The sequence below is a fragment of the Mesoplodon bidens genome, assembly GCF_964165515.1.
Source record: "Mesoplodon bidens genome assembly, chromosome: 10".
NCBI classification, from domain to species: domain Eukaryota; kingdom Metazoa; phylum Chordata; class Mammalia; order Artiodactyla; family Ziphiidae; genus Mesoplodon; species Mesoplodon bidens.
Window position 1 is genome coordinate 23868772 of NC_138172.1, and position 15542 is coordinate 23884313.

At 46.9% G+C, this 15542-nt stretch overlaps 1 protein-coding gene across 1 annotated transcript in view; it reads left to right on the forward strand.

Annotated features, from left to right (window-relative positions):
- Positions 1 to 14167: 14167 nt before the first annotated feature.
- The window catches only part of LRIG1 (leucine rich repeats and immunoglobulin like domains 1), a 121187-nt gene continuing 119812 nt past the window's right edge, over positions 14168 to 15542 (forward strand). Inside the window, exon 1 of the mRNA XM_081246538.1 lies at positions 14168 to 14514. Within this exon, the coding sequence (XP_081102664.1) occupies positions 14282 to 14514 (233 nt within the window). The 5' untranslated portion in view covers positions 14168 to 14281. The remainder of the gene's footprint in view (positions 14515 to 15542) is intronic.

The following is a 15542-nucleotide window of genomic DNA, read 5'->3' on the forward strand; positions in this document are numbered from 1 at the left end:
GGTCAATAACTGCCTTTCTGCCTTTTGAGGCAATTCTTTTTCTTCTCCCTCCCTCCCCATGAGCAAATAGGGAGTCTGTATGGGAACTGGGTCCACTAAACTTTGTTTTCCACTAGCTGCTGGGCTTTCCAGCAAGTTCACGACTTGCCAGGGTGGTTTCATACAAAGGCTTCACTCACATGTATTAATTGGCCCTTAACACACAGGAAGACACCAGTGAGTTTTTATAGTGTGTGGAGGGTTTTTGAACCAGGAACCAGATTCCTAGTTTCCCCTGCACCCACTCTTTTCCCTTTGAAGTCAACAGGAGCCCTGCTCAGGGTGTCTAGAGAGAAACAAGGATCTGATCTAAGTGAATTGTTAAGAAAATGCATTAAAGTGCTAAAGTAAGATTAAGTTACCCAGAGAAAATACACTCTGGCCAGAAGAAACTGCAATCAGAACCATCTGAAGGGGGTCTGAGAAAAGAAGAAAACGTATTTTAAAAATTCAATTAATGTGTTCAGTTGCCTCAAAGGAAATAAAGACCCATTGTCTTTTACATGTTTCAAATATGAATTGCCAATTAATGATGAGATTGGCAAATTGCTCTACAATTAAAAACATAGAAATGTTTGAGGCAATTAGAATAATTGTCATATGTTAATTATGGGTTGATGGGTTTTGCACACTGCCAGCAATTACCTTTTGAGTCTGAGCTTTTCTGAACAGAATCCAAATCCATAAAGAAATTGATAGAATAAGAACTGTCTTCCTTGTTGGCATGCCTGCCATATTTTCAGTGTCTTTTAAGGTATGTAATTATTATTATTATTTTTTTAACCATCTAATTATGAATTTACTTATTTATTTTTGCTGTGTTGGGTCTTTGTTTCTGTGTGAGGGCTTTCTCTCGTTGCGGCAAGTGGGGACCACTCTTCATCGCGGTGCGCGGGCCTCTCACTGTGGCGGCCTCTCTTGTTGCGGAGTACAGGCTCCAGACGCGCAGGCTCAGTAGTTGGGGCTCACGGGCCTAGTTGGGGCTCACGGGCCTAGGTGCTCCGCGGCATGTGGGATCTTCCCGGACCAGGGCTCGAAACCATGTCCCGTGCATTGGCAGGCAGATTCTCAACCACTGTGCCACCAGGGAAACCCCCTATAATTATTTTTAATTAGGTCTCCAGAAGAAAAATTTTTAATATATGCTTTACTAGGTCATCCTTAACGAACCTTGTAACCAATATGAAAGGCGAGAGGTATAGAAGGAATTGGATGTCAGGCAAACCTTGGTTTAGATATTTACTAGCTGGGTTCTTTGGGCAAATTGCTTAGCCTTTCTGAATCTCAAAGTTAAAAGAGGAAAATATATACCTTACAGGGCTGCTGGAGGTTAATATTTATGTATCCCCACGTATTGTGCCTGAAGCAAAGCAGATGCTCAATAAAATTAGTTATTGTTTTTCTAGAAATAGTGGCAAAAGCATCTCAAGCTGGGATAGCCTTTCAACCATTTCGTTAGGGTAAAATCCTTGCAGTTCCTATTCTTGCAACTAGGACTGTCATATGTGACCGTTCAGATTATGCCCTGCACAGCTTCTAGGGTAGTCATTGACCTGGAAGTCTATGTGAATAGCGCCCCCTGGGGTTGTGCAGTGTACAACCTTCACAACTCTACATGGACGCTCTGCTTACACCCAGGATCCTAAACTTAAATCCTTTTTAATCTTTGGTCTTTCGATAAACATGTCCTGTTTTTGTTCATGAGACCTTCCCCCAGTTGGGCTTTTTTCAGCAGTATTTGTCAGAGGTTAGCAGATTTCCACCTGCAGGCCTAATCTGGCCTGCAGCCTGTTTTTGCAAGTAAAGTTTTATTGGACTGTAGTTATACCTGTTCATTTATGTATCATCTACAGCTACTTTTGAGCTACAATGGCCCAGTAGGGTAGTTTCAAGAAAGACTCTATGGCCCACAAAGCTGAAAATATTTACTCTCTGGCACTTTACTGGGAAAGTCTGTTGACCTCTGGTGTTGATGACTGTCTAGCCAAATATCTGTTTATCTTAATTCCAGGGAAAGTTAATGGCTGATGCCTGTTTGTTTGTTTGTTTTACTCTCACACTTACGTGGCTGGGCCAGGAGGTGGGGTAGATGTTTTTCTTGATCCTAGTTGCCACTTGCAGACCATTCTCCTTCCTTCCTCTCCCAAATCCCTACAGCTCTGAAACTCATGATTTTAGATTCTCCCATCCTCCCCCACCCCCCTTGTGGCAGTCATCTACCAATCCCTGAAAGTGTTAGCTCCCGGTTCACTGTTACTCTCTCAATAATTTTCCCATTGTAATTCTTGGTAATTGTCACAATCGTTTTCATAAAAGATCATAAATGATCTTTCCATTATCTTGGTCTCTCAGGCCTTAAATCAGATCACCTCCAATGATTTTGCTTGTATTCAACATTCAACCATGTCTGGAGGGCTAGACCTCCGTCTTCCACACGCTCTCAGCTGCTGACTCCCGTGGTCATTTCCAGCCTAGTCTTTGCCAACTAGAGCAACCCCAGCCCAATCAGGCTTCTCAGCTCACTTCCTGTAGCCCTCTGACTTCAATGACTTCCAAAGCCTGGGACATATTCCACTGATGCTACACCACCCTTTTCACGGTCCCTCACCCCTTTCTGTCTTCACATCCCTTACTGCCTGGCTTACACATCATGGCCTTTTGTTATAATTACTCTTTAGCATAGAGTCTCAAGTCCCCCTGACCCTTCATAACGAGCTTTCGGCAAAGCCTGAGTCCTGGGGATGTCCAGTACTGGACCAGACTACAGCTGAGCACAGGAATTGGACTGAGGAGACACCTATAGCTGCAGCCACTTTCATTCATGCCCTCTAACCTCGAGTGGACATTTATGTTCCCTGGTGATCCCTCACTCCCACTCTCGTAGATGATTTTTTCATGCCTTGTCATGGCTCACTGAACTTCAAACACCTCCACCTGTATTCTCTTTCTCAGTGATCTTGCCTCCTGTTTCGTGAAGGAAAAGAAGCCTCCGCAGACTTGCAGCCACAAAGCTACTTGCTTCTTTGCCGTATAATCTGCCTTCCAGCTTATTTAAGGCTCTGTGGTCCTAGCTAAGATCAACCTCTCCATTTTTCCACTAGAGTCCGTCCCCTCTTGCCTATTCAAAAATATCTGAATTCTTGAATTCAAATCTCCACATTTCTCCCCTTCCTTAGTACATTATTTGTTCTTCCCATTTTATACAACAATATTTCCATCATTGCAAATATCATGTTATTCCTCTCATCTGTTGATTCTCTTTCCCTCTTCAGCAACCATCCATTATTCTGTTCCCCTTTAGAGCACAAATTCTCAGAACTGTTCTCTATCCTCATGGTGCCCAGTTTTTACCTTCAGTTCTCTCTTTAACATTCTCATCATGCTTTTGTTACCCTTACTCCACCCAAAGGGCTCTTGCCAAGGTGACAGATGAAATCTGTTTTGCTAAATCCAGCAGTCAGTTTGTAGTTCTCACTATGACCTTCTGAAAGTATTTGACATGGCTGACTGTTTCTTCCACTTAGCTTCCAGAACATCATGTTCTCTGGGAGGGGGTGTCTCAGTCATGGGTAAGAACAGTCTAAAAGAGCCTGAGGTGCATCTGTGTTGACTGTATGGAATGCAAGAGGAGACTCCTTTTTATAGAAGCCTCATCCTTGTAAAATGGACGCTTTATCTGAAACGCAATAGCCCTCTTGTTCCTGTGATGCCCCTAGTGGCTAAGAGGGACGTGGGGTGGAGGGATGGAGGTGGGGTGAAGGGTGAGCCCTGAGATGAGTCCTTAGGAGCTTGTGACCTTGGCCAGGTTACCTATAATGTCCAAGCCTCAGGTTTCATATTGGTAAAGTATAGATGGGAATACCTACTACATAGGCTTGTCGTAAAGAATAAATGAATTTGTGTTAGAGAGAGCCTGGGATCCTAATGACAAACTAAAATGCCTGTCAGGGTGGGCAGGAAGGAAATATAAATTAAGACAGTCAGCAGATGCCTAACCCCTAAAGGCAGGTCATATTTAAAACTTGAAAATAAACACACCAGGTCAAATAAATCAAGCTTGGCCCACCTTTTTACTGGGCTGGTGGCTGAGACACGGTGGGTGTTCAGTTAATATTAGACCCCCTTTCTTTCGGGAACTCACCTTGATCAGTCATTCAGTCAACCTACTATGTTTCATGCCCATGACATTCATTCAACACATCTGTCCTCAGCCCCCTCCGTGCCAGGCACCATGCAAGGTCAAGTGGTGGTCCCTTCTCTCAGGCTGCATTTCTACTATTAGAGAGGCTGACTGACAAATTGTGAAAATAATTGCTAACTGTGAAAAGTGATATGAAGACAAACAGAGGGATGCGATTAAAAGGAAAAAGGTGGAAGAGGAGCTGGGAATCCACTGTAATAAAAAGGAAGTATATGAGAGTGATGTAAGCGCTTGAGTTCTGGAGTCTGATTTCCTGGCTCTGTGACCTTAGTCAAGTTCCTTACCCTTTCTGTGCCTTAGTGTGCTACAGGCAGACCTCGTTTTATTGAACTTCACTTTATTGCACTTCACAGATACTGTGGTTTTTACAAATTGAAGGTTTGTGGCAACCCTGTGTCAGGCAAGTCTATTGGTGCCATTTTTCCAATAGCATTTGTTCGCTTCATGTCTCTGTGTCACATTTTGGTAATTCTCTCCATATTTCAGACTTTTCCAGGACTATTACATTTGTTATATGATCAGTGATCTTAGACATTAGTACTATGACTCACTGAAGGCCCAGATGATGGTTAGTGTTTTTTAGTAATAAAGTATTTTTTACTGAAGGTATGTCCATTGTTTTTTTAGACATAAGGCTATTACACACTTAATAGACTACAGTATAGATAAACATTCCTTTTTCTTTTCCACTATGGTTTATTACAGGATATTGAATATAGTTCCCTGTGCTACATAGTAGTACCTTGTTGTTTATCCATTCTGTATATAATGGTTTGCATCTGCTAATCCTAAACTCCCAATCTATCCCCCCCGCCACCTCTGGCAACCACAAGTCTGTTCTCTAAAACATCACTTTTTTTTTTTTTTTTTTTTTTGCGGTATGCGGGCCTCTCACTGCTGTGGCCTCTCCCGTTGTGGAGCACAGGCTCCAGACGCGCAGGCTTAACGGCCATGGCTCACAGGCCCAGCCGCTTCGCGGCACGTGGGATCCTCCCGGACCGGGGCACGAACCCATGTCCCCTGCATTGGCAGGCAGACTCTCAACCACTGCGCCACCAGGGAAGCCCTAAAACATTACTTTTATATGCACTGGAAAGCCAAAAATTCACATGACTTGCTTTATTGAGGTGGTTGGGACCTGAACCCGTATCATCTCCAAGGTTTGCCCATATTTTATAAAATGAAGATAGTAATAGTTCCTACCTGATAGGACTCTTGAGAGGATTAAGTGAGTTAATGCATTTAGAGCACTCAAGTCATTCGCTAGCACATAGTCGGTACTCAGGTAAATTAGCTATATGTCAGGCAAAATGTTCTAGATGTGAATTTGAAAACTAAGGTTCTAGTAAGGTGACCAACTTGTCCTGATTCACCTAGAACTTTCCCTGTATTAGTGCTGGAAGTCATGTTCCCCGGGAAACCCCTCGGTTTTGGGCAAATCTAGATGGTTGGTCACACTAGATCTACTTCCAGCCTCTAACTAGCTGTGTGACTTTGAGGCCATCTTATGCCTTCTCTGGGTCTGTAAAATGAGGAGTTCAGACCAGATGGGTGGTTCTCAAACTTCATCACATATGAAAACCTCTTGTTGTTAAAACATGGGATGCTGAGCCCCACCCCAGAGTTTCTGATCCAGCAGGTCTGGGGTGGATCCTGACCCACGGCACTAGACGGTCACGAAGGTCCGTTTGTCTTCCAACAGTCTGTGATTCTGTGTTTGCTCCCTGTGAGCCGCTCATGGTCTTTATGGGAAAATGAGGTTCATGTACAGAAAACCATGCATTCCGTCAGTGCGTCATTTATTCATTCAGCACTGTTTCTTGAACACCTGCTGTTTATCCGGTACTGTTCTAGCTGCTGGGGATCTCGTAGTCCACAGCACCACAGCTTGTTGTGGCAGGGAGTTGGCTAAGTGGGCTTTGCACCCTGCACAGCCCTGCCCCTCCCAGATGTCATGCACAGTAAAGACTCTTTAAGGAGTGAGAGCTGGAGAACAGTGTAAGGTAACACAAAGAAGCAGTAAGCTCTGCCTTGCAGACCTTAAAGGTAAGCATACAGCCACCTGGGGGGGAGGGGTAAGCTAGTCTGTGCCCAAGAGCTTCAACCCCCCCCACCATCCTCACCGCTACTGAACACCCACACCCTAACTCCCTACCTCGACAGTTTTATGGCCGGGACTCCATTTTTTGAGATTCATCCATTTGTGTCTTATGAAAAATAAGGTAAACCCTTTAAGCCTTATTTGATTTTTTTCAGGAAGAATAGAATAGGACTCCCAGGATTTCCTCCTTTCAGTTATTTTATTTTGCTGCCAGCCGCATGGGAGAAGCTATCTTTTATAAATAAGCAGATACTCTGCATTTCTCTCGTACGAATTTCCAAGTGGGGAGGAAGAGAGCTCGTTTGGTGGCCTGCTGAAGAGCCAGAATATTTATTACCCAAGAAGTTTTGTTCAACTGCAGTCAGCCAGTTGGTGTGTTGCATTCAATCAAAGGTCCTGACAAACATGCAGGGAAGGTCAACTAATAACACTAATTTTCTGGACACTCCTAATGACAGGTTTATTTGATTAGACTTTATTCCCCCCTCCCTCCCATCTACTCACGTTTTATTTCCCTTCCACTTAGCCACATTTGTTGTTTCAGATACCTATGACTGCAGAACCCAGCACCCCAAAAGTCAGTGGTTTAAAACAAGGTCTGTTTTTATTGGTTCCCATTTTTGTGGGTCAGGAACTTGGGCTAGGTTCAGCGAGGATGGCTTATCTCTGCTCGTGTGGTGCTCACACATGTCAGAACTGGCATGGTGTCACTTCCACCACATTCTGTTGGTCAGAGTAAGTCACAAGACCATCCCAGATTCAAGGAGGGAGGGGACATTTACTCCACGTCTTGATGGGAGAAATTATTGGTGGCCATTTTTGCAATATCCTTGCCTTCTCTGAATCTTAGTTAATGCACTTCAAATAAGACAAAACAGTGGTTTTTTTGGTGAGGGGGTCTTGTCTTTGATTTATAGCATCTAAATCCAAGAAGAGTGTCAGAACTCCCTCAGGGAAATAAGGATATTTAAATGATTACCTAAAGAATGTAGCTCATGGATAAGAATGACAGTGAAAAGCATATAATATGTCTGGCTATACATTTATGATAAATTTGAAATGTGTCAAAAACCCAACTGTCCTTTTGGAAACAAATATAACAGGCCATAAAATTCTCTGAATGCTTCTTATTAGCCTGAACGCATCTCAAAGAAAAAGAGAATTGAACGGCACGAGAGGATTTGACCAAAAATCTCATGGGCAGCAGATGTTTTGAATGGTCTTCAGTTGAGGGGCAATAATGCCTACCACATGCCTGCCTACATTTTGGAAATTATTTTACTAAGGGCTTGTGAAAATATGGAAAATGTACACACAAGCACATAAAAATGCATAAAGTGTGAAGAGTATGGTCTATCCTTGTGGCAGCAACGGGAAAGACAGTCACCGGAGGTGTGTGTGGGGGATGTATGAGGTGACCTGGTGCTTTTTAATCCTAAATGTGCAAATGAATCACCTGGGGACTTTGTTTAAAAGCAGATCCTGATCCAGTGGGTCTGGGATGGGAGCTGAGATTGAAGTTTCTGACAAGCTTTAGGTGAGTAGATGCACGGATTTGAAGAGAAAGATTATACACGATGGGGGACAAGGGGGTGCATGATACGTTTCCTTCTTTACAGAGCAGGTAAAGGTCAGGCAGAAAATGTTGCCTGTATGCCTACCATGTGCCTGAAACTGGGCTAAGACTCAGGCTCTGAACTTAATGAGCTGCCAGTCTAGAAGGAGTGATAAACACAAAAAATAATTCCAATAGAGAGTGCTGAGAGAGTGGTGGGTTAACTGTGATTCTGCTGAGTTAACTGTTAATTAGCAGAGGCTTTGAGCTCCTGAACCACTAACGAGGATGTGGCTTGGGTTAGTTGATTGACTAGAGTCTTGGGATCTTCATCTATAAAATGATCTTTCCGATGCCTGCCTCCTAGAATTCATATGTGACTTGAGTGAAATTAAGCCATAAAGTGAAATAATGCCTCACGCATAGTAAGTGCTCAGTAATGATTAACTTTTATTATTATACAAGTCCTGCCATGTATGGTGGAGGAAAAGGCCAGTATATTTATCTTCAAAAGTTTTTGCTTATTAATCAGAGAGGAAGTTCAGAAAAGCAATTCACCAGTATGGAAAAGGAAAGAAATTATGTCCATTCTCACAAGATCCTTGAGGAACAAGCATCATGGCCCATCTCCTAAGACATTTACTGAATGTAAAACGTGTGTGATGATGGTTGAAATGGAACTTTGATTTAAGGTTCCATTTATTCTTGACCCTGTGAGACCTTGACACATCATTTAACCTCAGCTTTCTCATCTGTAAAGTGGGAACAATAATAACTGTCATTGGGGCTTCCCTGGTGGCGCAGTGATTGAGAGTCCACCTGCTGATGCAGGGGACACGGGTTCGGGCCCTGGTCCAGGAAGATCCCACATGCCGCAGAGCGGCTGGGCCCGTGAGCCATGGCCGCTGAGCCTGCGCGTCCAGAGCCTGTGCTGAGCAACGGGAGAGGCCACAACAGTGAGAGGCCCGCGTACCACAAATAATAATAATAATAATAATAACTGTCATAGTCAGGGCTTCCTTGGTGGCGCAGTGTTTAAGAATCCGCCTGCCAATGCAGGGGACACGGGTTCGAGCCCTGGTCCGGGAAGATCCCACATGCCGCGGAGCCACTAAACCTATGTGCCACAACTACTGAGCCTGCACTCTAGAGCCCACGAGCCACAGCTTCTGAGCCCGAGTGCCACAACTACTGAAGCCCGCGTGCCTAGAGCCCGTGCTCCGCAACAAGAGAAGCCACCGCAATGAGAAGCCCGCGCACCTCAACAAGGCGTGGCCCCTACTCGCCGCAACTAGAGAAAAGCCCACCCGCAGCAACAAAGACCCAACGCGACCAAAAATAAAAATAAATGTATTTATTTTAAAAAATAACTGTCATATTCAAAGTTTATGAGGCTCAAATGTCATAACGTATCTTTGGTGTCCTCAGAGCCGGCTTGAAATCTTGGCCTCGTTACTTATTAGCTTGTGTGGCCTCGAGCATTTTTCTCAGCTTCTACCTCAATGAAGAAAGTAGCTAAAGCACTCTGCCAAATGACAGATACAGAATAAGTGCTCTGTGGATGACAGCTGTTGTTATGATGTGACCTTGCTTTGAAAAACATAAGGTATATGACTTCATAAAAATTATTATTATAGGTTATGATAAATGTGCTGTTCTTTATATACACTGAGGTGTTGCTTCTGAGTTACTAGTAGTAACGCATAAACTTTGATTTCCCGCCCCCCTCCTCTTTCACGTGTGGCTCCAAGTGATAATTGGAAAGGCAGAAGATTGGTAGTGAGAGGTACAGCCTCTGGTGATGATGTAATTACCTGTCTCTTCATCATTGGAGCAAAGAGGTTGCCTTCAGCAGAATCTCAGAATTTTCTCTTCAGAATCTCAGAATTTTGAAATGCTCCTAGCTTTTGTAAAGTTTTTCTTTTTTCTTTCAGTGAACCAGTTAAAATTGCAAGGACAAGCCTGAGGGTCTACTTCGTGTGAGAAGGTAGACTCTAGTGGTTTGGGGCCCCTGGTTGATGCTGCTCTGTAGGAATGGAAGGGGACGCTGGCAGGGGCCCAGATGAGCTTCAGGCATTGGCCATTCTTGCTGTGGAAATGCAGTGACTGCAGCCTGGCACCGTTTGGGCAGTAACCAATATTCCAGTAGCCAGAGATTGCACCGTAAAGCATACGTCTCCCCACCTCCACCAAAGGGAAAATGTTGGGATGGGGAACAGAGAAATCTCCAAATTGTCTCTTCTTATAGTCCATCTCTGGACTCATAAGCTTCGTCTGTTACCTTGTCTACCCATCGAGGAAGGAGTTAATGAGTACACAGCTTTAGTTTCCTTGGAAGAGAGATACAAAACAGGCTCAAAGCAGGGCTGTCATCACCCTGCAAGTCTTCAGGGGTTTTATAGGTAATTATTAACCCTTTGTGGCACGCCTGGGGGGAAAAACCCTCTATGCTGAAAACACCTACTAAGATTTCCCATCTATGGTATGTACCTGGACCCTCAATTTTTTTCAGAGTTAAAATTCAATAATACCTTAAAAATAAGCCTTCGATGTATGTAGCCCCAAACAGTTGATAAAGCCCCCCAGGTCCTATATCAAAATGGATCCTTCCTTAACTGTCTTAGTACTCAGGTCAGAAGTACCATTCTCCTTGTTTTCCATTTGAGAAAACTGAGGCTTAAAGAAAGGAAATAACTGGGCAAAGGTTTCATGGGTAACGAGGCTTGGCTAGAATCCAGGTCTTCTGAATACGGCCCTGGTGCTCTTTGAATGTACTGAACGTGGTGTAAACTCTCTTCTCACAGAAAGCATGTCTGAATCTCAGCATTCTTTAAAACCACCAAATATCACCACCTAGAACTGTCATAAACCACCATGATTCGGTCCCCTGGAATTTGTGTTTAAAAAAAAAGTCCATGTGATCAATCCGCCTTCTTGTTATTTTGTCATTTGCTTGTCTCCTGCTTGGTCATTTCAGGCTATTTAGATTTGGGGTTTGTCTCTTTCAGTGGGTTTAGGATGATTAACTGCTAGAGCTTCTGTTTTTAAGAGGGAGCCCTGGAGTGATTTTTGAGGGGGATTTGAGTCCATGCTGGCCCTTGGAGTTTGGTGTCTGGTAGATTAAAATGAATGGGAAAACCGAAAAATCCCTGGATGACCCCTTTAAGGAATAAGTTACTCTTTAAAATTGGGAAAATGGCAGTGGAGGAAAATGAGGACCCAGAATGCCCAAATCAACTGTCACTTGGTGCTGAATGGACCAGTACGTGCTCTTTTATAAGCAGGGACAGAGACTCCCTTAGAAACTTGCCTTGTTGTCATTCAGGTCTTTGTGATTTTAGGTTGTGGCCACAGGTGAATTCTCCCCTGAGCTCTCCAAGCCCACACTCTCCTTTCAGTCACAAGCAGGTTGCTAGTATATGGGCAAACTTCCATACATGGTATGGGGAGCAGACATGACTTCATGCTCTGCTGTAGACAAGGGGAACTGCCAAGGCTCAGGCGCCCAGTCCCTGCAAGTGTTCCTGCGTTTTGGTATCCTTCTCTCTGGCTGCATGGTAACCAGACCACAGGGGCTGATTTGGATTTGTGAGCACATCTTTACCTTGCTGATTCTCAACTGCTATCCTCCAAGGAAGCATCTCACAGGTGCACCCACAAGCATTTGGAAAAACATTTGACAATAAATTTCCATTTTACAATATCAATGATGGAGCAAAGCTGAAAGATAATTTTAGGTCAACATCTCAAGGGGTTCAATGAGCTCATTTTATTTCTGCTGTAAATGCTGTTTCATCTGAGGTGGGGCAAGGCAGGTCTGACAGTTTCGTTTAAAGAAATGTTCGTGGGTATTCTGCATTAAATTACTGTTTTGTGTTCTTCGGTCTTGAAAAATTTAAGAAACCTTGACATAGAGGACTACACCAACTTGGGGTCATTTAAATCCCATTCTTCCTCTTATTACTATTATTTTACCAAAAGGCATTATAACAGAGATATATTGCTTCTTGTCCAGGTGGAAGGTGTATGTTTAATGTGGATCACAAATGAAACATAAAAGCTCGTTAAAGCCCTAGGTAGAATGGGTCAGGCTCAGCCTTTTTCTGATAATGTTTCTTGGGAATCACATTTGGATTGATTTACACACATATTTGAGCATTGCATTGGGCATTACTACTGAGATCAAGTGGCGGGCGGGGGAAGGGAGGAAGGGAGGGAGGGAGGAAGGAAGGAAAAAATGAGGGACCAGTGATTGACAGCATAATAAATCAGAAGTGCGAGGGGGATAAAGAGGGGAAGGAGGGAACAAAAAGAAAGGAAACCAGCAACCCCTTGACTACCAAGCCCAAACCCAATTTTGGTTAAAGAAAAGAGGTGCTCTCATGACTGAGGAAAATTTTAACATCTCAATGAAAGCAACCCCTTAGAATGTGTCCAAAATGGGACCAAACCCTTAAAAAAAATTTTTTTTTTTCTTTCAGAGGAACATCTCCCTTTCGTTTCTGTAACACAGAAGTCAGATTTCATTTGCTGGCACAAATGTTTTTCAACAGACATGGCTTGCTTAATTTTCCTGACAATGTGTTCAGTTATGTTAGAGACTTGCTTGCATACTCTTGGGAAGGGGCATGAGACACCAGCAAACCCAAACGCGGATAGGAGCAGCTATATATCTTACTGTGCTAGTCTTTTAACTTTTGCAGTGTGTGTGTGTGTGTGTGTGTGTGTGTGTGTGTGTGTCCCCGCGCAGCGCCTGCTTTACTGTTTCAGTACACTGTCCTAACACTTGGTTACTATGTTCGGATCAGTAGGAGCCTAAGTTAGTAGCTTTGTAACAATTACTAGTTGCCTTTTTACTCTGTCTCTGAGGAGTACTCGATGTACTGCTTCTTGAAAACTGGCTTTAAAACGCTCTGATTTAAGCAAACAAAGCAACCCCTTTGTCGAAGGCTGGAGTGTTTCCAGGAGTACCCTTCGATTCACCAGGGCGGAGATGGGGGTGGGACTGTGGGCACCTTTGAGATTCGGTTTCTGCATGCAGTACACATTCATTTTGGTAATCAAGGACATATTGCTGGATTTAAGAGGTCAAGAACAAGTCAGGAGCCGAGAAGAGCTCCAGGTTGTGAAAGAGGAAGGCGGCCACCCGTAATAAAATAAAGATGCCCCCATCAGTAGGAAATTAGTGACGTTTTAAATCTGCATCTTTGCTCCCAGTGGGCATCTGGAAAATGGGCGTGTAAACTTGCTGTCAATCGCTGGCCCTGTTTGCAGTCTGGGAAGGAGGGAAGAAACTTTGAGGCCAGACCGCTCCAAAGCTCCAGACCGCTCCAAAGCGGGGGCGTTACCCTCCTTACCAACGTTCTCTCCTCCACTAAACGCAGAGGGCATACCTTTATTCCTTCTCTCTCCAGTGCGCATCCCCCTTCTCCATCATCAGTCAGCACGTCCCCTTTAAGAGCCGGAGGCCTTCTCTCCCTTTCTCCTCCCAGTCCCCCGCCCTTCACACCTTGGGTGGGAAAAGAGAGTGGGGCGGGGTGGCCCGAGAGGCGGGAGGGGCGGGATCATGGCGAGAGCTCCAATGGGCGTCCAAGCTGGCCGCCGTGGACCCCGTCAGCCAATGATCAGCAGGCGGGGGGCGGGGCGGGGCGCTGTTGCAAAGCCTCCAACGTGGGCCGGCTGGAGGCCGCGGGGCAAGAAGCCCAGGGGGTGTGCGAGGGCTAGCGGCTGGGGGCGGGGCCTCGGGGATTGGCCTGGGCTGCGCCCCGGGGAGGCGAGCTGCTAGCGGTTGATTGTTCAGCTGCGAAGTGTGCGGGGTTCTCGCAGAGCGGAGGAGCCGTGCGGAGCCCGGAACTGCGTGCGCGCGCTCTGCCTTTGGCGCTGGGACAGCGAGGCGCACCGGGCCCTTGGAGCAGTGCGGGGTTGGCCGCGCCGTCCAGCCCGGAGTCTGCAGCTGGACGCTCGTAGCGGCGAGGAAGATGCCCACGGGCGCAGAGCTCCGGCTGCGAGCCTGAGCGCTTTCCTCGCAGCGGCGGCGGCACTTGGCGTGCACGGGGCCTCCTAAACCCGGCCAGGAGCGCGGCGGGAGAACGAGGAGCGCCGGCCAAGCACCCTTTGCCCGGATCCGTGGGGTTCGCAGCGGGCACGGGCGGGTCGGCCCGGATGGGCGCGGGGTTCGCGGCCCCCTCCGGGCGCTGCGGAGCGGCTCGGGCACCGGGGGCCCGCTGAACGCCGGAGTCGCCGCCGCAGAGAGAACTTGTGCCGGCGGCCATGTCCCGGCGCGGAGCCTAGTGCTGAGCAGAGCCCCCGCTGGCCCGCCCGCGCCTGCGGTCGCCCCGGACCTCGCAGCCCCAGCGCCGGGAGTTCGCTGCGCGCTCCAGACAAGATGGCGCGGCCGGTCCGGCGAGCGCTCGGGGCCCCGCGCCGCTCGCCTTGTCTTCTCCTCCACTGGCTGCTGCTGCTGCTGCTGGTGCTGCTTTGGCTGGAGCCCGCATCGGCCGCGGCCGGCCCGCGGGCGCCCTGCGCTGCCGCCTGCACTTGCGCTGGGGATTCGCTGGACTGCGGCGGGCGCGGGCTGGCGGCGCTGCCCAGGGACCTGCCCGCCTGGACACGGAGCCTGTGAGTGCCGCCCTTTCCGTCCTCCCCGCGCCCCGGGACGCTGTCACTTGGGGACGGGGCGGCAGGGGTGTTACCCCGGGAAAGGGGTGCGGATTGAGTTGCTTGTATGTGAAGTTGAATGAGCTGGAAAACTGTTCGCGTGGGATCGTAGTGGTGGTCCTTGGGGGTCCGGAGGAGAGAGGGCGTGCGTGCGAAGAAGTCGGGATGGGAAAAGCGTGCGTCTCGTGAGGGTCTGGATGTGCGCGAGCGTGGGTCTTGGGGATCTGGAGGAGGAAAGTGTACCTCGTGGGGGGAAGGATGTGATCGACCGTGGGTCATGGGGTATGAAGGTGAGCGAGTGTGGGTCTTGAGATTCTGGAGGAGAAGAAAGTGTCGTGGGGGTCTGGAGGTGAGTGAGCGTGGCTCCTAAAGGTCATCTGAGAGTTGGTGAGTGGGTGGGATTCTGGAGGTAAGAGAATGTGAGTAAAGAGTCAGGAGGTGAGGGTGTATGTCTGTGGGTGGAGAGTGGGAAACATCTGGAGGGGAAAGAGTGAGGAAGTCTGTCTGGGGGTCCCCGGGTGTTTCTTTTTTTCTCTTCTGTAACCCAACTCTCTGTTGTCTGAGCTGTTTGGCCTTCCAGTGGGTAATGAATGAAGGTGACTTTTGCCTCCAGTCTTCCATTTACATTATTTATTAGTGAGAGTGTGTGTAGCCGCCTCCTCATCTCCCCGGGACCTTGGTGGCCTGACTTGGCTCAGGCCCAGGGCAGAAGGACACCCTCTGAGTCCTTCCCTGGAGGACCCCCTGAGTTATCGGGCTTTGAGAGTTCCTGGAGATCTGTGACCGCTGGAAGTTGGTCCTTTTCCACCTGGTAGGCATTTTAGGGAACTGTGTTCCAGACCCTTCCTGTCTGTTCCCTAGGGGACCCATTGGGCTTGACGATCCAGTGGAGTGGGGCCCATCCTCTAGCATTTCTCCTCTATAAATGGTGCAAATTAGTTTTGGAGTAGTGCTACTTTGGAAGAGGGTGCCAGACTCTGGGTTGATTT